The sequence below is a fragment of the Haemaphysalis longicornis genome, unplaced genomic scaffold (assembly GCF_048455015.1).
Source record: "Haemaphysalis longicornis isolate Haplotype H1 unplaced genomic scaffold, Haemaphysalis longicornis Haplotype H1 scaffold_3, whole genome shotgun sequence".
Lineage (NCBI taxonomy): Eukaryota > Metazoa > Arthropoda > Arachnida > Ixodida > Ixodidae > Haemaphysalis > Haemaphysalis longicornis.
The window spans coordinates 43,918,061-43,945,337 of record NW_027526335.1 but is presented as its reverse complement, the minus strand read 5'-3'; the positions used below and the strand labels follow the sequence as shown (position 1 = coordinate 43,945,337).

Sequence of the window (27,277 nt, the reverse complement as noted above, 5' to 3'; positions counted from 1 at the left end):
CTGCAGAGAAGGGGCTGAGAATGGCAAAAGACCGGGACGTGATTTCCTTCATACACGCTTGTCTGTCACATAGGCAGACGAACGTTCATCCCATGACCTTGAGACTGTGTATCGCAAATGAATTCAGCGTCAATTTTGTCGTGTGGGATACGAATGCGTCACAGCTGTTGTGAGTGCAGCATAGCTTTTTTCTTGCCCCGAGAGTAAATATTTTCTTCCAGTGCGACTTGTTTTATTGATGTCTAAGCAGCGGAGCTGTTGTTACTGGCCGCAAGTTCACCGTTGCAGGAAAAATACGAAGTAAATGCCAAGCGCTTGTGAGTGGGTGCCTCGCGGCGACCGTTGACCGTCCTCTGCAAGCGCAGTGGCTTTAGCAAAATAATAATAATAATAAACCGGCAAAAACCCCGAGGAGCGAGAAAATGGCGAGTGCTCGTGAGCGCGTGCCTCGTGGCAACCACCAAGTCCCCGGCTCGCGGAGTGGCTTTGCCAAAAAAGAAAAAAAAAATCTCCAGCGCTGTCGTCAGGCGCTACCGCTCATGTGAAAAAAAAAAAAACTCCAGCACTAATGCTAAAGATGAAAAGACGCCCTGCTTGGGAGAGGTCACCGCGGCCCCCGCATTCTCTAGAAGCCAATATGGATAATTGGAGACATGGGTATACGAGTGTGCCAACCCTTCCCGAGATGACTTGCAAATCCCGCAACCGCTGTCCCGAGTCGATGACTCGAGTCGAGCTGGTGGAAGTCTGCGATGTTGAGGGGGACTTTGCATCCACCACTCGCCGCGAAGAAGACGACGACCTCTTCGATGCGTGCGACGACGATTACTACTACCGCAACTATGCAAATAAACAATGATACAGAAACTTAACTATGTATCCGGCAATGCTCACCTACAACGGCGCCTACAAAGTCTTGCGCCTGAATGCAAGGTTCATTAATTTTTTTCCTGTGTCTTTAACTTGCGTTGTTTGTAGGATTCATTTCAGTATAGCTCCTTCGCCCATGAACGTAAAATAAATAAATAAATAAATAGAGTGAGTGAATGGATGAGGCAATGAGTGAAGGAATGAGTAAATAAATAAATAAATAAAATAAAATTGTTGATCAATAAAAATACGTCTGTTCGAAGCGACATCGCGGTCGAAAAGGTCGTGGTCGCTGTTGCTTATACCGTGAGCCAAAAACAGCATCTGGACAGTACGCGTTGCTCATCAGGCTTTTACGGAGAGGTAGGCTGTCGTGGTCATCGGGTGAATGCTTAGCGCAGTACGTTGCCTCGGACTGTTTCACCATCGTCGTGTAGTTGGCGGAGAAAGTTATTGATTAGTCCTTTAAATCAATTATTGCCACATGGTCGGTCAAAAAGCCATGGCTAAATTAATTATACTTCAGCTCGGAAGGGCAGGTAATGAAGCAGGGTACGTGCCGTTGGTAATGGTGACATGCGGCGTACACGTTGCAATTGGCGCGACCGAATTACCTTTTGCTGAGCGTATGAGCGGACCGTACTAACTTGTGATTTTTTTTTCCGTCGACGCGAATGTTGCGTTCATCGCAGAATTATCGGCTGCCGTGTCTACGAGTACCACGACATTCTGAAGACGGTCGCCTAATAGCTGCACGAACGGTGTAGAGCTGCCTTCGAGTTCTGTGTGCACCCTCAGATCATCTTCGAGTTTTGTTTGAACAGGAGTTATAAAGATAAGACGGGTTTTTTCCAAGATTTGCCACTGTGCGGCCCGTGTGGGCACTCTATAGGTTGTATTCACTGGCGGGCCACACATGCAGGCAACCATGTGAATCGCCGTCACTGGTTACGTCGGGCTCCGCGGGATGGCGGTACTTGTCTGTGCTAAACACATGATATAGGTTGGACGTTCCAAACTCTACCCCACCGAACGCAAAGGAATTCCTCGACTCCAATGTGAATGCGATTAATATCATCACTGTTGGCACCACCGTTGAGAATCGGTTGAAACGGAGGAGACGACGCAGGCCGGTGTTTTTTTTTCTTCTCCGGCGTGCGGGCGTAGTGGCACAAGCCACGTCATGTTCGTGGCGCTTCGGCCATGTCCGTGGCCGTTTCCAGTGTTTCCAAGCGAAAAAATTTACACCTAAACTTTTCAGTGTATACCATCTATACATTTGCAACGCCCCTCTCTTTGTTGGTTTTCCAAGGGGTTGAGCGTTTAGTTTCCTCCAGCTCCTCAGGGCAGCGGAACCCGTCGTAAAGAAAGTTGCCGTTTTCCATTCTGAATTTTTTTTCTTCTGTCGTCGCGTTTGGGACGCCGCGCATACACCGGAGTCAAGCTGCACTGGTCATCCACATTCAAAAAGCGGAATGGCTCATAAATGTTTTAGCCGTTCTTTTTTTTATCTGGTTATGTTTGTGTTAGCTTTGATTACTCCGCGGTCGTCGCACCCCGCGATTGTCAGCACATTTTTTTTAACTTCGAAGGGTGTGAGTTACAAAAGAGCAAATGTGCTCCGATTATTGCGGTAATACCAATTTCTCACTCCCCATTTCACCCCCCCCAAAAAAATCATTGACTCTTGCACAAAAGAAGTTCGTTGCATTCGCTGCGTTCAACAAAAGGAGCAAGCTTCAAGGAGCTGTAATGGCTCTGCACAAGATCTAAAACAAAATCTCGTTACGTTCGCATGAGACCGCGAATGCTCCTGTGGACAGTTCATTATAGAAAAAGGCTTTCTTTTGTTGTACTATACCAGTTGAATGGGATTGTCGCCTGTAAAAACAGCAACAGATGATGGCTGAGCTAGATTACTTCGTTCTTTTTCTTGAGAAGAAGGCTTAAGGGCAATGAGCGCGCAAAATGAGTCCTGTCTTTCTCTGCGGATTGCACAAAGGACAATTCCTGTAGCTTTTAAAACAGATTCTAGAAAAGCGATAAAAATAAAATCGAACAAATCAAAAGAAACAAGAAAGTACGAATAACTGATGGAGCACAAATATTGCGTTTCGAAGCCATGTAAGTGCCCTAGGTTCTGAACAGCGAATAAATAACGAGTGATAAATCAGAGGGACAGTATTGGCTATAAGGTAACCGCTGAGGCGGAAATGAACGGGGTGCGCGTCATACCCTGTGAGTTGAAACTGCGATTGGCTTGAGGTTCGGGTCGAAGAGTAGCTGTCGTGGTTCTATGTTGACAGGCGACTGGCGGCGTCCCGTGCTGCATAAACTCCAGGCGGGATTCAGGCGGCCCCAGAAGTCCGGACCTGAGCAACACAAGAAGGGGAAACGGGACACAGAAAACAAGTTAATGATTTAGATGCTGCGATTGCTTGTTTCTCGCTCTACAAAATCAGGGTGTTTACTACATTTCTTCAAACATTCGAGGGGACACCCCTTTGCACAGTGGGTTCAAACTGACGGGAGGAGGGGCAATGAATGCTTTTGATTTTCCGTCGTTGCATACCAGCTGCGGAAGGCTCTACTGCTTAGGAACAGGAACCCCCAAAGTACTACGTGCACTCTGTTTCCTGATGGTGGGTTAAGAGGTCGCCTTCAGCATAGAAAAATTATAGTACACTGTTCTGCTGAGCACGTACATCAATGAACAGGGAAAATGAGCAGTCCGTGTTTATAGTTTATTTTTACTTTTTATTGGTAGCCTTTGTTCTGAGTCATCTTATCGTTTCTGGTTTTACGTGCGGAACTCCCGGGGTGCTCTGCAGTTAGGATGGGAACTAACGAGTGCAGGGAGCTAAATACCGAACTTTTGAGTGGGTTAGCTAAATGGAACTTGTGAAGGTTATAATTTTGCCTCAGAACGCAAACATAGAGCTGCTACAGACCGCTTCACGACTGTTTTACCAAAAAGCCATGAAACTGCCGGAGCGGCTTTGAAAGCGGTGGCGTCATGGTATTTCTATTTTGACTTTGGCTACTAATTATCCGTGGAACAACGTGAACAATCAAACATCGTATATCTTGCTTTAAAACTCCTGTGGTAGAACACAAGAAGAGTTGCTCTCCTTAATTATATATCTTTCCTGCAGGAGCCCGTGTATTTATGGCTGGTGGGAACTTTCAAACGTTTGCAACTCTACTTAGAACTAATAGTGAGAAGTACGGGGGGAAGCTCAGCACCGTTAAAGAGTCGTCTTAGCGATCAAATTTACCCTATATATTTTTCATGATATGTGGATTAGAACGCGCACTACAGAGCTTTTGCTTCAAAGTCGGCTTTGCTGCAAAGCGCATTTCGCTAATGACGACAGGGTCGCGAAGCATTCCGTGCGAGGGGCCATAACAACTTCGCTGCTAAAGATGCAGAAAACAAAAATGCACGCCGAACCTCTCTGCTTGAGAATCGCCAAATAGTGCGTTTTATGGCTAGCTTATTATCATCTTACCTTTTTAGGCTCTTCTTTCTTACGGCACTACCTATACTACAGAATAAAGAAGTACTGCCTCCCCTCACCCCTCCTCCGCTTCCAGCACACCAACTGCAAAGGGTTATGTCCAGACAAACAAGTTCTTCCACTCTTCCCGAAGCCCCATTTTGCCTTCTAGTTTCTTCTCCTATGGGAGCAGATAGTGGAATATCTCCGGGACACCATTTCAAGAGCGAACAAACAGCGCTGAAAGATCACTGCCAACTTGTTTCCAACGCCCTCTCCTCCTTCTTGCTGGAGATGTTTGTAGGGGTCGGCGCCCGTCAGGTACGTTTGAAGGCCCTGTTTGAAACATTTCGGAACTGACTACAAGATAGTTCCTCAGTGATTGCATTTTTACCGGCCCAGAAACAGATGTCTCAGGTTTCAGTTACGTCTCATGACGAAACTTTTCTTCTTCGGGTTGCTAGATTCAGACCACTTTTGTTCGAGGTTGTGTAAGCACAATTAGAATTTCAAGCGCGCTTCTTAAGCAAACTCAATCCCCTTTGGGGTATTTTTTCCAGCATTTCGCTTCTTTTTGCGCTTACTTGGATTTTAATGACATTAGTATGTTGCTCCCTTTTTCTAAATTATTCGTTTTTTTATTGCCACCAAGGAAATATGAAATGATTTTGCGAAATCGGGGGTATGAACAACAAAGCCTTGTTCGCCCGGGTGTTCGTGGAGCCGTCAGATGCGAAACGAGAGAAAGCCCTTTGAAAAGAAGGCGTAGCAGTCTGTGGCGGCCATAAACTCGCCCTGTTCCTTACGCCAGAAGAATGAGCTACCTACTCGGCCAGGTTTCGTAGATGCGTTACAACAAAATAGGGGGAAAAGAAGATGACACGAATTCGAAATGGCTAAAGAGAGCCGAAAAGGTGCCATGACAACGTGCCAAACAGTAGGAAGAGTGCGAATGCGCGTTTAAAAAAAAATTTCGCCCACCTCCCCGCGAGGGGAACCCTGTGTAGATGCGACGCATCGTGGGGTTCACTTGGTGTTTCCGTTGGATTGATTCTGAAATCGCGTGAAACGTGTCGGGAACGCGTATGATTATTATGTTTTATTATTATTATTATTATGTTTTATTGGCCAATCTTGGTCAATCTCTCTAAGTGGTATGCTTGGGGCTTCGCTGTCGCAACGACCTTTACTCCATCATTGTTGCTGTAAGTGGAAGCTTCTTTTCTTTTATTGCAAGTGTTAATCATTGCCCCATCATGCGTTGTATCAGTAGCTTCTTGACGTAGTTTGAATGAGTCAAGGATATAAGGCGCGTTCGTAGCATTTGATTCTGTCTCGGTTTTGTGGCGCAGTGGGAAGAGCACCATGTACCTCGCGTTCCGCCCACAGGGTCGTGGGATCGAAACCGGGCGCCGCTAACTATTATTTTTGTATAGTGTAGGGGGAGGGGTGTGGACGGACAACAACGCCGTATGGAGGGACAAGGCGAGTGAATGAGATGCAGTCGCATCTAAAAAGCGCCTTCATCGTCCTGTAGCACAAGAATAGAAGGACGCGCCGTTCGTGTTATCTATTTCCGGAGTGCGTACTCGCCGTTCGCAGCGAACCAAGAGATCGAGCGACATAGCTGTGGGACGTAAGAACAGGGCGCTAGTGTCTTGACGGCATTTATTCTCCCCACTATCATCACCATCATCATAATCATCATCCTCGTCGTCGTAGCGATCACCATCATCACAAAAACGTAACGACAACATCATCTGCTCGTGCTCCTTCTTTTACTCCAATTCTTCCCCGTGATCCCACTTATACGAGTATGCTTCTGTAAACAGAGCACTTGTAGATTGTTCTTTGGGTTCCGAAACCAGCCTAACAGGGCAATATTCTTTCGTTACACAGTAAGAGCAACGGGGGAAGTATATTAAGGGCGAAGTTCATTAGGGGCTGGGGCTGTTGGCGTCTCCTGTCGTCGTAGTCGTCGTAATCGTCGTCTCATGTAATAACGGTACTAAAACACGGGGAAACTCGTTTACGCCTCGCGCTAGAACGTAACGCGTACTAAAAAACACCGGGACACTCGTTTACGCCTCGCGCAGGAGCGCTTCATAACGCGTACTAAAAAAACACTGAGACACCCGTTTACGCCTCGTGCTAGAGAGCTTCGTGCTTCAAAGTCAAGAGACTTTTACAACAAAGCTGTACACCTCTACTCCAAATGGTTTCATCGCTGTTGGCGTAAACGCCAAGGCGCCAAGAATACACTTATACACTGCATGCTACGCCCCTCCCCAGGTTTCACGTTACTAAAGGTGGCCCGCGATTTTCATCAGCGCATAGCATATCTTCGAGCGAATTTAATGTCCGTACGCCTTAAAGTCTATGGCACATTATTTATTCAAGTGCTTTCGAATGATGTGTTACATTTTAGAACAATTTATTTGTTTTTATTTACATCATAAACGACTTGAGGAAGCAGCTTCGCGGAGACATCGACCGTTGCTGCAGTGTGCGCTTATCATTCAAATTCAATTTTCTGGCTAGCGGACGTAGTTATTGTCATTAGCGCCGCTCAGCCGCCACAATGTGTGTCAATGTTGCGTATAGAGTAAGTTCCGTAAGTAAACAGGCAAAAGAAAACAGCGTCACAAGCGTCGCATAACAGCTGTCGCGCCTGATACGAGAGAGTTGATTGTCAAAACATGTCTTCCGGGTCGCAAGCATCTTTATCGACATTTAACCGGGGCTCGATCAAAAGCGCGGGTTACCACCACACGCCCTCCCTGCCACTGCGGATGCAGAGCATTCCTTCCGCTTCCCGTTGTCGCATCCTGTGGACCCACGGGACACAGTAGAGGAAGGGCCCTTTTGTAATTATTGCCTTAACGCGGCGATCCCATCACCGGTTCTGTTCCGGCTCGGTCGCCTGAGAAAGCGCTCAGGGCTCGAAGAAGAGGGGACAGGAAGGAGGAAGAGGGGAGGCTGGAAGCCTCCAAAAGTGGCGGATGCTGCATCGCCGCTATTCCTGCCACGGGACGACCCGAAGCGGATGGGTTTGGGAAAGGGGGATGCGAGGCCGAGGTGTGAAGCGGTGGGATGGTGAGATGATGTTCTGGGGCATGGCATCGTGACATCGATCGCGCGGCCTCGACGCTGACAAAACACGGGGCACCAACCAGCCACCGAGGCACCGGAGGAAGCAGGAGCAGCAGCAGCAGCGGCGGCGGCGGCGGCGGCGGCAAAGACGCGAGGATACGCTGCGTCCGTGTTGCGCGTCGCCCGGCTCGGCCGCTGTTTACCTTGCCCGAGCGGCGTGCGTGCGTGTGCGTCCTCTCCCCCGGCGAAGCATTGATCGAGACTTGGGAGGATCGGACGGGACAGCGACCACCGGGCACCGCTAACTTGGGCCGGCCGCGCGAGACAAGCATCGAACGCGTGGCGATGAGGGCAGTCAATGGCCGCACAGCGGCAGCGCCCCTAAGTGCCTCGCGTATACAAGCCCGCTCGTTATTCAAGACGCTCGCTCGGCCACTTCTCCCGGAGCCCGAGTTGTTCCGCTGCTCTTGCTCGTTTTTGTGGCTTGGAAAAACATGAGCCCTCTAATAAGTACCCCGCCGGCCCTTTATATGCTGGCTCTTGACTGCTACATATACGAAAAATTGATGACCTTTGAAGGATGACAAACTGCTGTCAGAACCTTCTCCTGCAGTTATGTTACGTTCCCGGATGCTTAAAAAACGCTTGGGGTGTTTGAAGATATCTAGAAAAATGGCTGGATGGAAGACAAGAGGATCAGAAAATCCCCATATCGTTTCTCTTTCAGCTGCCTGCCGACCTCTAACCACTCTCAGCGCAGACGCTATTAGCCGCTGCAGTTTCCCCCACGTATCACTGATTGCGTTACGTCCGCTGGTAACGCCAAACTCAACCAGAAACGGTAAACCGCGCTGACAGTTTTGAAACGGAGCTCGTAGAAACGTGAGACGGGAATAAATCATGCAAGCGTTTTGAGAATGCGAGCGACGAACTTCACGCGTTTCGCAGGTCCTTCGCAATCTCGCCGCTTAAGTCACGCGCAACTCCGTGTCGAAAATCCGGACGGCGTAAATTACCGGGCCACTGGGTTTCCCAGGCCACTGGCATATTCTTCTATCGCCAGCGTCGTTTATCATGCGCTAAATACAGTGGGCTATACCGCCACTCCTAGTCGACTCTTTTGCGCGCGCATTCCCCCCCCCCCCCCCCCCCCCCCCCCAGAGCATCGAAGCCAAATAGCGCGCGGTAGCAAAGGGCGCCAATTCAGCGCGTAACCCCCGTTGAATACAAATGCCCCGCGATTGCCTCACTCGTAGCGTCGCGGTCTGTGCGGCATGCACGACCGCGGTAGGCGGTCGTTTCTCGTCAAAGCGCGCAAACCAAAGCGCAGTGGCGTCACGCCGATTCTCCTTAACACACAACCGCGCTTGCGCTCGCTATTTTTCGGGCAGCGCCAGGCGCGGCCTCCTCCGTCGCGTAGATAAAAGTCTCATGAATCAAGATCCGGGCGGACGTGTCTCCACAATTTGCGTCGCCTCCTCTTCCCGTTCCCACACCGCCAACCGCTGCGGCTGCGGCGACAATCAGACGCAGCCTGCGCGCCGTAGGCGCTTTTTCTCATCAGATAGCAAAGTCCGTGAACGAGAACTGCCCGCGCGCAAAGGACACGCTGAAATGGAGGCGGAAGGAAGGAGGGGCAAGAGCGCAGATTGGGAGAGAGAGAGAGAAAGGAGGTGAGGCGCAAAGGACGCTTGCGTAATTAGCCCATTAAGGGTAATTAGTTCCGCTATTATTAATTGAAGCGTCCGATTTATGACGGCTTATCGAGAGCGCGAAAAGATGGGCTGCGCGCGCTGCGGGGAAGAAAAAAAAAGAGGAGTGGTCCACGGAATCAACTCAGCTCAGCAGCAGCGGAGAAAAAGAAGGAATTAATGACCAGAAATATCGTGCGGAGAGGCTCACCCCCTTTCCGTACACAGAAAAAAAGGCCTTGAAGCAGTTATTTTTTGTTTTCCGTTTAAAATCTGTCGGCTATATCTTACCCGCTGTTTCTGTTTTCGTTTTTTTTTTCTTTTCGGCCATACTGACCTTTTTCTATCTCCCCTCGCCTTGTATCTTTCACCGCGGGAGAGGCTAAGCGATTGATGAAGCTTACACACGGATAAAACATGGCCGGGCTGAAGCAAGTAATCACAGTCCTTCGCTTTGTTTCTATATTTTAAGCGCTGTTCAGTTCGCTATCGAGGATGTCCACACCTGCACGCCGGGAAAAGAAAAGACTGTTTTCGTGTTTCGTGATCGTCAACTACAACCCTGTGATAAATGGTTCTTTTGAATTTTCTCTTCAGACCTTCGGCTTCGCGTTTTTCAGTTTAACCCTGGGAAGGTGTTGTTTCACTCCGTGACGCCGTGTTTTCAACCCACTAGGCACTTAAAGTTGATGCTATCTTAATAGAGCTTGTTCGGAGAATTTCGCTTGGTTTTATCTACGTATTTCTTACCAAGAGAAGGAGATGTTTTCCTCTTGAAAACGTTTTTGTTCAGCAGGCTGCCTGTTAAAACGAAAACCCCAGTTTCTGTGCGTAACTAGACCAAAATTTGCTGGAACTGAGAGGTACTTTAGATTTTACAGTTGATTTCGATCGAACGATTTCCTAAGAGCACGAGGACGCGGGTTCGATTACCGGCCGCGGCGGCCGCTTTTCTGATTGAGGTGAAAAGCAAAAACTCCCGTGTGTGCGAGATTTCGGCGCACGTTAAAGATCCCCAGGTGGTCGAAATTAATCCGGCGCGCCTCATCGCCTGCGTTGCTTTGGCGCGTTAAACCAATCAATCAATCAATCTCACAATCAATCAATCAATCAATCAATCAATCAATCAATCAATCAATCAATCAATCAATCAATCAATCAATCAATCAATCAATCAATCAATCAATCAAATTCCTTCGCTGGTATACATAATCCTCCGTGATTCGGAAACCAGATCGATTTTATCCAGCTTTAAGCTCACGCACATTGCTTGCAACGTAGCTCGGACCTATTTCTCCCCGTATTATGAACTAGTGCGTCTTGTGGTTTGTGTGTGGCATTGTGTGCAAGCTATACCTTTGCGCCACATTTGCAGCTTTACTTTTCCAATAAAATCGCCTTTGGTAGAATGATATACTCGGCTACAAGTCAAGAACAGCAACGGAAATTGCCCCCGGCCCTTATCATCTCAACCGGCTGTTCCTCGGCGCGCCACAAGGGCTTAGTACCACAAAACGTGGCCTACTTTAATGAGCACTGAGGCCACACATGGCTGGCGGCCGAGTGTACTCTGATACCCTGATTTAAAACCTTGAAATCCCTCATCACTGCATCAAACGTAGAAAGCTTTCTTTTGTATTCGAAGCATATCTTAGCTATTTCTGGCAGGTTTTTTGGCGATAATTTCTGGAGGAGGAGAAGGAGGAGGAGGAGAAGGAGAATAAAAAGAAAAAAGACATCCCCCTCGCGAGGGGCACGATCAAATGCACAGCATTTCCGAGGGGGTGCGCCGGCAAGTCGTATCTCTCGATCGCGGGACCCGTGTCGCCATCTTTCGGAGGCGCGGGACAACTTGTGGCGCTTTCGAAACAAACGAGAAATGAGTGAAGGATATAAGGCGCGTTCGGTGCATCGAAATCTGTGTCGGTTTCGTGGCTCGGTCGGTAGTGCGCCGGGCACCTTGCGTTCCGCCCGCGGCGTCATGGGTTCGAAACCGGGCGCCGGAAACTTATCCTGGCTGCGGACTACGACAAGGCGCGCATGCGGACTACGACAAGACGCGCATGCGGACTACGACAAGGCACGCCAACGCCGCGTGACATTGTGAGTTACTAAAATGCTATGCATTTAAAAAACTTTATTCAAACGCGACATTAAGCGTCGAAAATGTCCCGGGCCAGGTTCACCAACGCCAACTTGTCTGTGAGCTGGTCCGAGGCTAGCCAAGTCCGCCACGTTGAAGGAGGAGGGTGGGAAAAATGTGGGGATTGAATTGCAATGGGGTAGGAGAATATGCAGTGTTCTAAATTAGCGTATGGTTCGGGATAATTTGGACATGCTGGTGAGTGTCGGAGACGGTAGAGAAAGGAACGAGCAGGTGTAAGGAGGGTATTATCTGAATGCGTCGAAGAATGCGTAGTTGCGTGGTTGTTAGAGATTTGTCTGGAACAGGAAGTGTGCGAAGAGTTTCTCTGATGTTCTTGCAGTGAAGATTTATTTCTTGTTTGTAGTGGAGAGTAGTGTCCCACGTCGGTGGATAAGGCCAGGGAATCCCATGTGCCCGGTGCAGAAGTTCGCGGGCGAGGCTATGCACTACCTCATTGCCTGGGATTCCTGCGCGACCAAGAATCCACCTCAGTTTGACAGTGTGGGGACGTAGCTTTGCTAAGGCTTTGCGTAGATCATACTGCAGTCCTTCAGGAATCCTACCCATGTAAATGGCGCGAATAGCTTTCATCGAATCAGTGTATATGTTATATCCTGAGGGGTTTGGGGGTGCTAAGGAGAGGTCCTGAATACTGGGGATTATTGGGAGGGTCTCTAGAGTCGCTGTAGGTGGGGCGATAGTTAAAGGACCAAGAGTGTGTGTGACTACTTCATTTCCACTTGCGATGGAATAGGCGGCTGCTTCGACATGCGTCCGTGATGCATCCGTGTAGACCATCGTAGAATCAGTAGGATGGACAAGATTGACAACGCGAGCACGCCGTCTCCCTGGATTGGTATCAGCTGCAACGGTTTTTGGGATGGGTGCTATCCTGAGGTTATCTGGGAGCGGTGCAGGAGGGGTGATAATAGGGAGATCAATAGGCTTCAGAGCAACTTGGTGAAGGATCCAGTGTCCTTGTTATGTACTAGAAAGACGCGCCATTTGCCGGTCTTTATGTTGTTGTATAAGATCTCCTAGGGGCAAGAACAGCCCCGTTGAGTATAGGCGCGGCTTTTTGGCTAAGATCAAAGTGTAGTCAGGCCGAGAAGCAACAGCCCGAAAGGGCTGTCGCTCTGTCCGGGTTCCCACCGAGCTCCTTGGACCCCTGGTTGAGACCCCCACACCCCTGGACTGCTGGGATCAACACGGCTCCACTGCGATCTGCTGTGGTCATCCTGCGCCTCTTCCCTGGTCCCACTCGTCCTCCGGCGCCTTGGTACTATACCCGGAGAGGTCTCTCGGCTCGGTGGTGCACCAAACCTGAGCTAGAACCTCTCAATCAACGAAGGGCGCCAGCAACTCTGCCTACTCCTTTGGCATGCCTGCCTGGGCGTGGTTCTGCGCCCTGCATCTCCCGGTGCCATACCTGTAAGGACTTCCCACTGCGGGGAGAACGCCTTGACCCTTGAGCGTGGGGTCCGGACCCCCTGAGCCCGCTGACCCGCCCAGGGACCCGGCACTCAGGTCTGACGACGGTTTTGTGTATTTAGTACAACACCAAGCCCTCTCGGATGGTGGAGCGGGACAGTGAACACCCAGAACTGTGCACATACTCTAAACCCTTTGTCTGAACCCTAGCATGGTTGAGTGCTATTAGAGTGTGCGGGGTTTTTTTGTTTTACCTTGTTGCATTGTGATGACTGCCTTCATGCCTTCTGGGTTTCTACTCTTCTTGGGTATTGCTCTAGCGCCTAACCTAGTTGCAGTAACTTCAGAGACTTGCCGCTTACTACAAAAATGGCGACCTCAGATAGCGGTAAGGGTACGAACCCCCTCTTCACGCCCTTGTCGTCATCCCCTGGCCCCAGCAGACCGCTTGAATCCAGGCAACCGACCCGAGATGGCGAAACTTTGATGCTCTACTTTCCCATCCCACAAGTATTGACCTGCACGGAGCAGGGTTGTGCATCGGAGTATACAGCGGCAGCATGGACGAGCAAGAGGCAGTCGCTACAACGCCACCCAGAGCAAAACCACAACATCCGTAAAGGACAACACTGAACTCCTGCACAGCATGTGGCGACAACCTGGGGCTAAGACCCATGGGACATAGTTGTCTACGCAACGCCAGCAACCAGCAAGCAACAACACTGCGGCACGCATGCACCATGTGCGACATGTCGTTTCCACCAAAGAGAGGACTTGTTAACCACAGACAGTGGAACAAAAAAGAAGCTGCTAAGCAAGCTCAACGAGAACGCAGCTCAAACCCCAGCACACCGGTTACCAGCCGTAGCCACGGTCCACCTGACGACGACTATTCCCAGGGTGCCAGCGCTGAGATGAGCGACACAAGTGAAAGCAGACCCCAACCGACGATGGACAGCCAGCGGAATATGGACCCACGCGAGCTACCTTCTGCACCTCCGAACCAACACAGTGAAACAGCTGCCGCACAAGGCACCCTCCAGGATGATCAAGTAGCAACCCTGGAATCAGCTGAGGCTACAACCCAGCTTACACAGCCAGCAAGCGATCACGAGGATGGCACCTCTTTGCCGTTGCAGACCAATGGTGATGGAGACGGACAAAAACTGGAGGCGTCACCGGAAGAATCAGCCACCGACCCGATTGCACTCCAACAATTCAGCCCGGGCGAAGATGCCCTGGTCCCCTATGTGGCAAAACTACGCCGACTACGAGGTCAACCCGCCTCTTATCAAGCGTGGGCGGAATTCGAAGCGATTTTGGAGTCTTCCATTGAGGCTGCATCGAAGGCTGTTCGCCTCCCTGCGGTGCCGCCAGAGGGAAGACCACGTCACCAGGGAAAAATGCCGAAAACCCCAAGCAGGTCCAGAAGCTCTACAGAAGAAACAGATGGCGAGCAGTACGACTCATTGTTGAGGGCCAGCACACCATGTGCCCAATACCAGTTCCTCTCCTAGAAGACCACTTCTCCTCCATCTGGGCCCCTAGAGAAGTGAACACCTCCATTTTTCGTCAAAAACGGCAGGCTGACGGCGAGGTGTGCATGACCGTCTTCACCACCGAGGAGGTGGCCGGAAGACTGAGACGGTGTGAAAACACAACGCCAGGCGAGGAACGGCTCACGTATGAGCATTGGCGAAGCGTTGACCCCGAAGGCCCCTTTCTCGCCGTAGCATTCAACATCTGCCTACACCACCGCCGTATACCGGATGCTTGGAGGAAGTCAAGAACAGTGCTCATCCACAAGAAGGGAGACAAGTCTGACCCTACAAACTGGCGGCCAAATGCTTGGGGATGCCCAATCATCGAAGCTGTACGCCAGCTGTTTTTCCGCCCAGATGCAACAATGGGTGTGCAATGAGGACGTCTTATGCAAATGTCAGAAGGGCTTCCTACCATTCGATGGAGTCTATGAGCACAACTTCATCCTGCAAAAATGGTTGGATGCAGCAAGAACCGGCGGAACTGACATGTGTGGCTTTTTTTGTATTTCGCGAATGTCTTTGGGTCAGTAGCGCACAATGCGATCTTTGATGCAGTACGCTACGCTGGAGAAGGAGAGACCTTCACTGCTGTAATCATGGACATATACCGAGCAAATACCACAACGATCATGGCTGAAGGGGGTTTCACCGACCCAATCACCATAGCCGCTGGCATACGACAAGGAGGCCCGCTCAGCGGATTACTCTTCAATATGGTGATTGATCATGCAATCCTCGCATACGCTGACGACCTTACGCCCATAACAGACGACCGCAATACTCTGCAACTGAGAATCAACGCCATTTCAACATTATCAGAGCAGCTCGGGCTGTCCCTTAGCCCAGCCAAATTCCGGTCGTTGCACATTTCTGGGAAAACACCAGTCGGCACCCGCCCGACAGCCTTCACCGTACGAGACACAGCCATCCCTCGGATAGACGACTTTGAAGAGTTCCTGGGTCGCCCAGTCGGGTTCCGCGTACTGCCACCGGAGGCCTCCCTGCACGACGCAATCAATCTGGGCAAAAAAATACTGACATCAATGCTTGCGCCTTGGCAGCGCATCGATGCCCTAAAACATTTCTGTTCCCTGCACTAAACTTTGAAATGCGCATGGGCACCGTCGGAAAAGACAACTGGAAGAAGCTTGAAGACGCGCTTTGTCCGCTAATCAAGCGTACACTCTATGTGCCGGCAAACGCCACCAATGACTACTTATACGGGAGCGCCAGCAAAGGTGCCGCCGGAATCCCAGTAGCCGCAGAAGTTAGCGACGCATGTCGCATTGACAACGCATTCAAGCTCCTGTCATCACCCCTTTGGTGCCTCTCGAAGCCAGAAGTGTATCTAACCATCCTGGGAATAACCAAGAAATCGGATGTTCCACCGCAAGGTCTCCAACAGCTCTCTATGCACTTTTTACATGAAGCCTACAGAGACCGTATTCATGTCTACACCGATGGCTCGGCAACGAACTCCAGTTCTGCGGGAGCTGTAATTGTGCCAGCCAGATCGGTAGGCATTCAATTTAAGCTGTTAAATTTAACAACGTCAACTGCATCCGAACTCAGCTATTCTTGAGGCTCTTCAGTGCCTAAAGCAAGAATTACCACAAAAAATGGGCTCTGCTTTTCGACTCCTGGCCAGCTCTCCAGTATCTGCACTCTGCTCTTCGCCGCGGCCCGTACGAACAGCGTGTGGCCGAGATTCGTCAAGAGTTTGACTTCCTAGTAAGGCATGGGCGCAATATTATTTTTCAATGGCTCCCTAGCCACTGCGGCATTTCTGGGAATGTATGTGCAGACAAAGCGGCTCATCATGCCCATGGAAGTGCCCAATCGGCCGACATCCCCTTATCGCGCTATGATGCGGCAAGGTCACTGCGCTCCATCGCCCACGTAATCACGCTGACTGTTTGAAATACGCCGGAGTTTTCAAACTCCCGCCTGTACTTGCTCGACCCTGACCTGCAGCGACACTTACCCACTAACATGCCACGCTCGGATGCCACCCTACTGTGCCGACTGTGGATTGGAGTTGCTTTCACCAAAGCTTACTCATTCACTATCGGCATGACTGACAGCCCTGCTTGTGACGTGTGCGCCACGGATGAGACAATAGAACACCTCTAATGTCACTGTGCCCGGTTTGCAATGCAGAGACTGCACCTGTCAACCGCTCTCCGGAAACTCGACCACCAGACATTAACTGCGCAAACTGTTTTGTGTCACAGGCGTTGCCCATCGCAGACCGAAAAGGCCACAAAAGCATTACTTCGTTTTTTTAAAGAACACAGGCCTGTCTGAACGATTGTAGAGACATTGTGTACCATTGTTCATTTGTAATTTGGTTAGTTTACCGTTTCAGTTTAGGCTTATCGCTATTGTTTTGTTTTTGTAGTTATCTTTAATTTTTTCTTTTCTTCCTCTTCAAGCTCTATTCCCTGTCTTTTCAATACCCTTTCTTTCTCTTTAAATCCCTCCTTCCCCACTTCCCGTGCGTAGGGTAGCCAATCGGACTGTAACCTGGTTAACCTCCCTGCCTTTCATGCACTGTATTATCCTTCCTTCCTTCCTTCCTTCCTGTCATCTACCGACGCTGAAGTACGGCAGATTGCCTTGGATGCAGTCTCAGAGGTCACATCAAGACGCCTGCGGTGACCCTCGACCACTGAGGATGTGGAGGCATACTTATCGGGTGAGACCGAAGGCGACTTCAGAGCAACAGCTACGCAGGTGCAGTCTGTTTGGACCGAAGCCCGTAAAGCCTCCCGTCGTCTCGGTGTCTCCTGGACCCTGTAAGCTGACGGTGCATACATTGAATGCGGTGGGGTATCCTTAGCCCCACGCCACCGGCGGAAGGTTGTGCGTACGCTCCGCCAGATCCAGACAGCAGCACACGATGACTCTCTTCAACAACGACCGAGCCAAGGGAAGACGATCGAGTGTATTGCTGCCGACCCAGGAAGTTGCGACTTCCTCAGGTTAGGGAAATACACGAGATTCTGTGGCCGGCGCTTCATTCACAAAGCCCGCCTTCACCTGCTCCCCCTGAATGGGAGCGCCTGGGCCCCAGCGACAGACCAACGGTGCAGGAGATGTGGTCACACTCAAGAGACTCTGCCACATGTCCTATGCCACTGTATGGTACAGATCAGGGCCCTAACCAATCGTCACAACAACATCGTCAAACGAATGAAGACTGCAGCACAGGGGAGGTTCACAGTTACCCACGAAAATCGGCAAGTAGGCGATTCCACTCTGCACCCTGACCTGGTTCTCGCCCGTGGTGAAGAGGCACTCGTGCTGGACGTTTGTGTACCATTCGAAAACCGCATGACATATCTTAACGATGCCCGCAGCAGAAAAAATGAAAAATGCCAGCCCATCAAGCAGTATCTTCAACGACGCTACCAAAAAGTCACCGTCGATGCGATCGATCGTGGACCCGCCGCGGTGGCTCAGTGGCTAAGGCGTTGCGCTGCTGAGCACGAGGTCGCGGGTTCGATTCCCGGCCGCGGCGGCTGCTTTTCTGATGGAGGCGAAAAGCAAAAACGCCCGTGTGTACGAGATTTCGGCGCACGATAAAGATCCCCAGGTGGTCAAAATTAATCCGGAGCCCTCCACTATGGCGCGCCTCATCGCCTGCGTTGCGTCGGCGCGTTAAACCCCACAATCAATCAATCGATCGATCGTGGTCGGTGCTCTTGGGTCATGGGGTACTGCCAATGACAAGGTGCTTCGTCGCCTTTGCTCCCGGCACTACCTGAGACTGATGAAGGGACTCATAGACAGCGAAACAATTGCGGCATCTCGAGACATCTATGCGCATCATATCTCCGGTACAACATGACCTCTCTTGGTCGCTTGGCGATCACAGCCCTGTGACCTCCCCCCCCCCCCTGTTCTATTCTCCCCCCCCCTTTCTTTTTCGTTTTTATTTTATATTTCCTTTTTTGTTTTGTTTTGTTAGTTCTTGACTTTTTAAGTTATTTCCCTTTTTTATTATTACATTGGTTTTTGCTTTGTGTGCATTTGCTTATTGCCTTACTGCTTTGTTAACTGTTTTTTTGAACACCTGTTTGCGATTCCTCTTATTCTTCTGCTATTTTTTTTTCTTTTTATATATTTAGTATTATATAACATATTAACATGCTACATCAGCGACTATATGCCTGTGTAAAATGTACTAAGCATCTGAATAAAACTCTGTTCTTATCAGCTTAATAATTTCTTGGGACGTATATTCAAATCCTATTTCATCTCCTGGGTGACCATATATCATTGCAAAAATAATTAATTGTACAAGAAAAATAATGAAAACGAAGCAAACATAGGCAAACGTTCTTCAACAACAACCACTGATGACACGGTGCATAGGCTCCGACATTGTTTAGTAAAAAAATCAAAGCCCCTTTCGGAGGAGAAAGATGGGTAAAACAAGAAGCTTTCTCCCCTGCAATCTGAGTCAAAGTTCGAAATCCAAACTGCTTAAAAAGAAGCCATGAAGAGAAAATACAACTTTGTTTAATTTGAAAGAACTAGGATTCAGTATCCCACTCAGCTCCATTACAGCCACAAAAGATGATTTTTTAACGAAAAAAAAAAGCAAGAAGAATTTAAAAACTTTCAAATTTTGCGCCGCAGTGACGTGTTATGAGCAAGGATGACGTCATACGGGCCAACAATAAAACATAATTTTCAGGGCGTTAACTGCCCGTTAGCATTCAAGTGATGCGGTCAAATGTAACTAGAGGCCCCATTACAGACGTCCAGTCATGTTTCGTCGTGATAGGTCAGTTAGGCGGCCGCCAATCGCACAAACAAGGTTCCGTGACGTCATAGAAAAGTTGCGGGAAATTGGCTAGGGGGTCGCGACTGCTTCACACGTTTTCTCTAATATCTCCGTTATTTGTTCGAAGATTCTTATGATATTGGTATCATTTTTATCGGGACTAAGCAGTCTTTCTAATTAAACCCAACTTGTATTTTGTCTTCATGGCTCCTTTAAACCACGTCGCAATGGCGTAAACGGATAGATGTCGGTTTCATAACGCGAGACACCTGGGTCCAGAGGTGGTAGTAGCACGCATTTTTTTTATTGACATTGGATACAAAAACGCCATGTTAAGCTTTAGCGAATTTTGGTTTGTAGTGGAGAGGGTATGTTATCGACACCGACCACGGGAAGCGGGAGTCTTTTTGCAGGTCGTTCCATCGCATCGCGATGTTTTGAGCGAAATGAAATCGAAGAAAACCCTAGTTACATTTATTCGGATTACGTTGGGTTTGGTTTAGTTTGCGTTTAGATTTGTTTTAGCTTGTGATAAAATTAAGTAAGGTTAGGTTCAGTTAGAGAGGTTACGTTGGAACGGCCTTTTAAGGTGCTGATGCGACTGAATGACCTGAAAAAAAAAAAAACACTTTCTCGCGGGAAGCGGTTTTTATTTCTTGGGGCGCTTGATGTGCCTTCGCTTATAATTATCATCATCGTTCCTTGAAGCCCACTGCGTAACGTTGGCTTTCCTGCAGTGCGTTTCTATGCGGGGGACCCACCCCATCTGTGAGGCGTAGAAAGCTTCCCTTTAAAAGGAAACCTTGGTCGTATTTGAGGCGAAACATTTGAATGGCCGAAATAGAAAGCGCTTTCTAAATATAAAAAAATACGTTGGATTGTATTTATTGGAAAGTAGAAAAAAAAAAGTTTATCCCGTTGTCATAGGAATCGGTAAAACACGAAAGTCAAATGTGCCTTCACACGATCAGTTGAATGATTGTTCTGCATCGATATGAACTTGCACATCGCTATTTATATTTCGTCGGTATGACACCGGCAGACGCACCAACATTAGACACTGGATTGCACGCGTAAACCCGAGTACTGCGTAAACCCGAATGAAACCACACGGGCCCGCAAACCATGCGAAATAAACCGAACGGGTTGCCAGCGAACCGTTTGTTGAACTCACAGTCCGCTGCAGCAAAAAAAAACTCCCACCTCCCCTCGCAGGAACCCCTGTGTAGATGCGACGCATAGGCCGAGCGGCGAAGGGACCGCGTTTTATAGCGCGCATAACGTTGACGGGACTGCGTAAGCCGGTCCCAGTCGATGACGACGTTGGCGTACTTTTAAAGCGGCGTGGACTGTAGGTGTTTGAGCCAAGCGTGGATGTTGCTTCGCCGGAGAACGGCACACCGGTTATATGCGCAGCGCGCCCGAAGGAGAGGAAACCGCGGAAGAGAGAGTACTGCACATGCGCCGGCCCCAGCGCGTCTGCCGCGGCTATGACGCAACACAATCCAACACAATCCACTTTAATCCAATCCAATCCAAATCCAATCCAAGCCAAGCCAAGCCAAGCCAAGCCAATCCAATCGAATCCAATCCAATGCCCCTCGCGAGAGAGTGTTCGCTATCGGAGAGGAGAGGGGATGAGCGGCGGAGAGCGCAGCTGGCGCGGCGAGGAGAATGGGGAAGGGGCGGACAACGCCGACGACGACGACGCCGGAGGGACAAGGCGAGTGAATCAGATGCTCTGCATCTAAAAGCATGATTTGCGGGGCTGTCTTGTGGGTGTGCTTGGCGAGCGACGACCTGCTGGCGCGTGGCTTTGGCAAATGTGTGACTACCGCGTTCCTGCTCCGTGGAGTGTACGGCAGATTGTTGCGCTGCGACGAGCTCAGCTGGCGCCAAGTGTCGGTGCTCTTTAGCATCGTGATGTACTACTTCGCTTCACCTCTCTTAGACGGCAGCACCATCTAAATGGAGGAGGTTATAGGAAGGATATATGGCGCGTTCATACAGCCATGTGTGCTTCAGCTCATAGCCCAGTGGGTAAATCGTCGTCTGGCACCTCCGGTTGCGGTGACAAAGATCCCGGCACGAATCCTGGCGCAGCCGCATTAATGGAACTTTTCTGGCGATGTCATTTCCATGGCGGATATGACGTCAGTCAGATCTTGGTGGATCCCGGCTTAAAACACTTTCGTGTTAAAATAGTGTTAAAAACAGCGTAGAAAAAAAAGGCGTGATTCAAGAAAAACACAAAAAGGACGCTCTTTCGCGTTGTCGGCACGATGTCAATAACGCACGTTCGGGTTGCTTAAGCTGCACAAACCCGGTCAAGTTCATCGTGTTGACTGTTTATGGAGAAAAATAAAGTCGGAACAATATTCAGGGAGACCTAAGCTCGTGCCTGTTGGGCCGTGGGGCTCGTGCCTGTTGGGCCGTGGGGCGAGGCCAGCGCGGTGGGTGCTTGACGCGCTGATATTTCCCCTTTCCACGCGGCTATGCGCATGACCAGGCGTTGCCTAGCAACACGGTCGTTTTTGTGTGGATCGGAATATTGCGACGCACGTGCTCTGGAACGTTTCGCAGTCACGAAAGTTTAGAAAGGAAAGAACAAACTTTTATTGAAAACAAGACTTTTAGTGTTGCTTACGGGTGGGGTCCCTAGTCCTGGGCTTCACTGAGTCTGGCCTTCTCCCGGGCCAGGTTGACCAGATGGACCTGGTCTTCCAGGCTCGAGCTGGCCAGAGCTGCCACCCATAGCTGAATTTTTTTCTCGGGTGTTGTGTCTTCTACGCCAATTGCTGTTGCACTCCCAGGTGACGTGGTATAGTATGGGATTGCTGCTGCAGGTTGGGCAATCTGGCCGGTACCTTCCCGGGTACATCTATACCTGTGGTCGTTTGGATAAGTGTCTGTTTGAGTCTCCAGGAGGTGGTTTCCATTGCGTTTAGATGTTTCCGATGCCGACGCTGGCTTTGTCGCTCAATGGGTCATTGCATGACCTTCCATTAGAGAGAGAGAGAGAGAGAGAGAGAGAGAGAGAGAGAGAGAGAGAGAGAGCTTTATTTTAGATCCTGTGTCTGAATGACTCAGAGAAACTGTCATGCGCTGCCAATGAAGGGGCCGCATAAGTCGCAGTACTAATGCAACCCTGCCACATGGCGACACTAAAGAGAACCACGACCGCTCACTGCAAGCGTCTTTACACGATTGGGATTTCATATGGTTCCTATTCTAGCGAAGAGCACAGTGCAAAAACCAAGAACAGCCGCGGACAAGAGAGGACACAGGACAGACGCTGCTCCTCTGCCTATTGATTGATTGATTGTAGGGTTTAACGCGCCGACGCAACGCAGGCGATGAGGCGCGCCGTAGTGGAGGGCTCCGGATTAATTTTGACCACCTGGGGATCTTTAACGTGCGCCGAAATCTCGTACACACGGGCGTTTTTGCTTTTCGCCTCCATCAGAAAAGCGGCCGCCGCGGCCGGGAATCGAACCCGCGACCTCGTGCTCAGCAGCGCAACGCCTTAGCCACTGAGCCACCGCGGCGGGTTGCTCCTGTGCCTACCCATCCTATCAAATGCTTCTGTTCCCCTGAGCAACCCTTGGAGAATTATCGTTCATTTTTAATGCGAAAGCAATAACTGCCACGTTGTGCAAAAAAACGACGTCGGCGTTGTCCGGTACATAAAATCGCCGCCGTTGTACAGTGTAAAAATAGATAAAAAATGTGGAATTTACGCCAAAGTGCGTTCGTGAAAATTTTAGTAAAGTAAGCCAATAAGTTAGAAAAACAAAAATTAGCAGTGGCTTCGCTCGGCTATGCCAGGATATACGTAGCCTGAGCCAAGGTTCAGCTGGTTATTCTTAGGTTTCCTGGTTGTATAGGATTAGCTGATAATCATGCTTACTGCTGCTAAAACAATTTCCAATCCAATCTAATCCAATCAAATCCAATCCTATCCTATCCAATCCCATCCAAACGCGGTGGCGGTGACGGCTCCAAGTATACTAGAGAGGAAACTGCGCCTGGTAATCCATGTCGTCGTGGGGGTTTATGGTGTTACGAATCGGCCTACCACCGTACTTTCCCGCATCACTCCTCGGCTGTGCGGCGAAGCCACTGCGTGCGCCTTTGAAACAGGCCCCATCTTGTCGGTGAATCAGACTTTCACGTCGAGACGCACCCAAGGACACAGAGGCCCGCGATCGCAGCGGAGTCCTCCTCTTTCCCCTCGCTCTCGGACTCAACGTGCGCCGATGCTACTGACTGCTCACGAACTCTGGAAAGAGCGTTGTGTGTGTTTGTGACGTTCGTGACGTGTTTCCGCTTGTTGCCGTTTTGACCGCTACCGCTTTTGGGTATAAATAGAGCCGCCCAAGCGCTGTAACCCATTCCTGTTTGAGAAGTGAATCCATGCTGTCACTCTGTTCAGTCCTGTACTGTAACCTCGCCCGTCGGGGCATTGTTCTTTGGCTTCGGCTCACCTCTTGCTATGAAGTAAACAGTTAAGTTAGCCTACGGCTTCTAGACTTCTTCACAGCTACAACAGCAGCTGGCCGCTCATCACATCACGCTACCACACGTATGCCGGAGGCGACAGAGCTCGGCTTGGGTGCGCCCTCCCGGTCGCAACAACTGGTTGGCAACGGTCGGATGGCAACTTCGTAACACGTGGAGCCAGCGGTACGAGATCCAACACCACGGACGTCGAGACGGCTTCGGGCTTCGCATAATTCACGGCGGTCAATGGTGAGTGCAGGACGTTTCTTCACTGAGTTTTACCAGGCTTCTGAGGATAGCTGGTAGGGCGTGTGTTTTTGTCGCGTGGGTTATTCGCGCATTTTTGGAGCAGTGGGAAAGCAGTACTCAAGACCGGCCATGAATTTAAGGCGTTGAAAAAACCGCAGTTGTTGGAGCTTGCAAAAGAGTTGCGCTTGGATGTTACGGACGCGCTGAGAAAGCCAGAGCTGATACAGGCTATACTCGCTGTCGGGGCTGACGATGAGGAGCCGTCGGAATGCATTGAGCTGATCAATGGCAGGGAGACTGCGAAACGTCAGGCCGCAGAGGCAGAGGCTTAGCGCCAGCGTGAGGAACGCGAGGAGAAAAAGAGAGAAAAGGAGCTCGAGAGGCAGAACCTGGAACGAGAGCACGAGGAAAAGATGCGGTGGTACGACCTCGAGCTCGAGCGCCTCGAAAGGGAAAGAAAGGAGCTCGAGGGAGAGAGACTCCAACGGGAGAACAAGAAAATAGAGCATGAGATTCAACTCAAGTGGGAAGAGTGAAGCCTGAGTTAGAATTGTTGCTCGAAAAAGACCTCGTTTGCGAGGAAAGCACCATGCCAGCGCTGCCAGTAGCAGACGCTCGGGAGTGCGAGTCGGCGGCGACGGTTGCATCCCAGCAGCGCGGCGAGGTGGCTAAGAGAGATAGCGGAGATAGCGCATTTCCGGAGGCTCACGACAGAGGGCAACGTAAGTCCACTGAGAGCGGAAATGTGTCTGTGTTGGTTTCGGAGATCTCGGCAAGGTGTTGTTCTGTTGCTTGCCTGACCAAGCCAGAGACGTTCTTGGGGAGCCAATACTCGTCCAGTGATCGGCCCTGTGAAGCTCCAGCACGGTGTCGTACAGCCCAGGCCTGGAGTCGAGCGTTTGTCGAGCACTTCACTTCGAAAGCATCCCTCCGGGCAACGGTTGAATACCCTTATCCATCGGGATCTCGGACCCCCGGCGGAGAAGCTGTTACGAATCGGCCCGCCGCCGTACTTTTCCGCATCACTCCTCAGCTGTGCGGCGAAGCCACTGCGTGCGCTTTTGAAACAGGCCCCATCTTGTCGGTTAATCATACTTTCACGTCGAGACGCACCCAAGGACACAGAGGCCCCGCGATCGCAGCAGAGTCCTCCTCTCTCCCCTCGCTCTCGGACTCAACGTGCGCCGATGCAACCGACTGCTCACGAACTCTGGAAAGAGCGTTGTGTGTGTCTGTGACGTTCGTGGTGTGTTGCCGCTTGTTGGCGTTTTGACCGTTACCGCTTTTGGGTATAAATAGAGCCGCCCAAGCGCTGTAACCCATTCCTGTTTTAGCAGTGAATCCATGCTGTCACTCTGCTGCTCAAATCCTGTACTGTAACCTCGCCCGTCGGGGCATTTTTCTTTGGCTTCGGCTCACCTCTTGCTATGAAGTAAACAGTTACGTTAGCCTACGGCTTCTGGACTTCTTCATGGCTGCAACAGAGGCTGGCCGCTCGTCACACCACGCTACCACACGTATGCCGGAGGCGACGGAGCTCGGCTCGTGTCGGCCCACCCGGCCGCAACAATGGGAAGACCCCCCTTTTTGGCTTGGGCTTGGCATGACAATTGGATTCTGAAGTGGTTTTGGGGATTTGCTTTCTTCACTATGCATTAACACGTCTACGAGCTACGAGGAAGCCGAAATCCCTCCTGTTCTGTGGTAGCCGTGTTCGGTGAAACAGCAGGCAGTGCGTGATAGCCCCTGAAGTTGCTTATGCCGCAGTCGAAGGACGTATGACTGAGCGGGTAATATGCCGCCGTGATATTTGTAGTCGACGAAAAAAAAATGTACTTCGACGAACACAAGATACGACAGATACGGGCGCCTGCGGCCGCCCTATCTTGTCATCGTCCACGACTGTTTAACGTCACGTTTTCTTTTTTTTTTCTTGTTAAACTGAAAATTAAATTCTTGTTAAACCGATTCACCAGGAAGGCGACGTTTTCATGGGCACGCTCAAAAAACTTTCCAAACTCTTCGATCAACTTATCATTTGAAATAATGGTAAAATTAATAAAATAAGAGTCTCTAATGAGTTTTCCCCCAAATATTAACATTGTTCGTGACTGCCACCTTGGACTGCAAAATAGCAGGTACAAACGTTCCGGCAAAAATACGCTTTTACTTCCTTTTCTCTTAGTTTTAAAACAGCCTGTTTGATTTCCCACTTGCATAATTGCACACTGTTCTTCGAGTTTTTGTGGCACTTTGTTTAAATTTGCGGTCACTAAAACGTTTCAATCCAAGCCAATGATGAAACTTAGGCGAGCGCGTGATGTAATGGCGGTCCATGACTACACAGCCGGCCTTGACGTGAGCCGCATAGACGCTAGCGCCAGATTCCTCTCTAAAGTATATTGTAAGAAACTCTATGGTGCCATGATAAGTCACTGCTCCTCGCGCATGCGCAGTACGGCTCTCCAGGAGCCACGCGAAACTGCTCAAACACGGCCAGTGTAGCTCGCGCTACAAAAATTAAATTTGAGTTTGTATGTTATTTAACTCGGTCTCCATAATTGGAGCCGAGTGTGCTACATAAGCGTGTTGTCCTCACCGGAACAATAGTTCACCAAGCGCGTGCACCTCTGAGATTTTGTTGCGTGACAGGTACACGTAACGGCTCATGAGGAGAGCAGATGCACCCCAGCGACGCAGAGGGCTGCTTACGAGGAAGTAGGGCCCGCATAAGAAGGAAGCAAGTGGTCTCCCGCCGTCTCATACTGCTTGCACCGTGCGTGCGAGTATGTGCAATAAATCCTGCAGTGTGTTTTTCAGCGGAGACTCACGTATACTTGAAGTCGTAGGTAATGCTTCCGCATACAACACGCAAGCAGAAATAAGTGCCCTCACGGAACTGTTTTTCTTCTCCTTCAAATCGATCACAGCTCGTTCGTACAAAAAAACTCGGCACATTTGCTTGTTCCAGTACGACCAGCCGTTTGTTTTTACTTGAAAAAACGCAAAACCGGTACATCAAGTCACCGTATGACGCAATGTGCCGTTAACCAGACCGGCCTAAAAAAAGGCGCGTGATCCAACGAAACAAATGACGAAGTTTACATCGATCATTGTGTGCGTTCGTCAAGGGGTGGAGGGTGCACCGTAGACACTTTTAAACTCGCCAAGAATCGCACCGATTGCATCACAAAGCTGCGATCCATCCTGAAATGCTTTTTTTTTTCGTCATTGATTCGCCACGTGCACTATTCAGCTGCCCCAGCCGTGGTCATTTGTGCGGGGAGAGAAAGTGCATCTGGCCGAGCGCTTTTTCTTTCTTGTGAAATGGAGAAGCAGGTGTTGTTTATTAAGAAAAGCATATGTGGCTAGGGTTTCCCATATTTTTTGCGTCTGCGAACGAAGATTTCCAAGGCTCTACGTGTCTCTAAAGCGCGAGGCGTTCTATAGAGCGC

The 27,277-nt window shown here is 50.0% G+C and overlaps 1 protein-coding gene and 1 pseudogene across 1 annotated transcript in view; one reads left to right on the top strand and one right to left on the bottom strand.

Annotated features, from left to right (window-relative positions):
* Positions 1 to 27,277, bottom strand: part of LOC144174354 (carbonic anhydrase-related protein 10-like) — a 129,271-nt gene that overhangs the window by 45,066 nt on the left and 56,928 nt on the right. The window contains exon 3 of the mRNA XM_077703008.1: positions 3,106 to 3,242. Within this exon, the coding sequence (XP_077559134.1) occupies positions 3,106 to 3,242 (137 nt within the window). The remainder of the gene's footprint in view (positions 1 to 3,105; positions 3,243 to 27,277) is intronic.
* On the top strand, positions 15,319 to 18,128 carry LOC144173597 (uncharacterized; annotated as a pseudogene).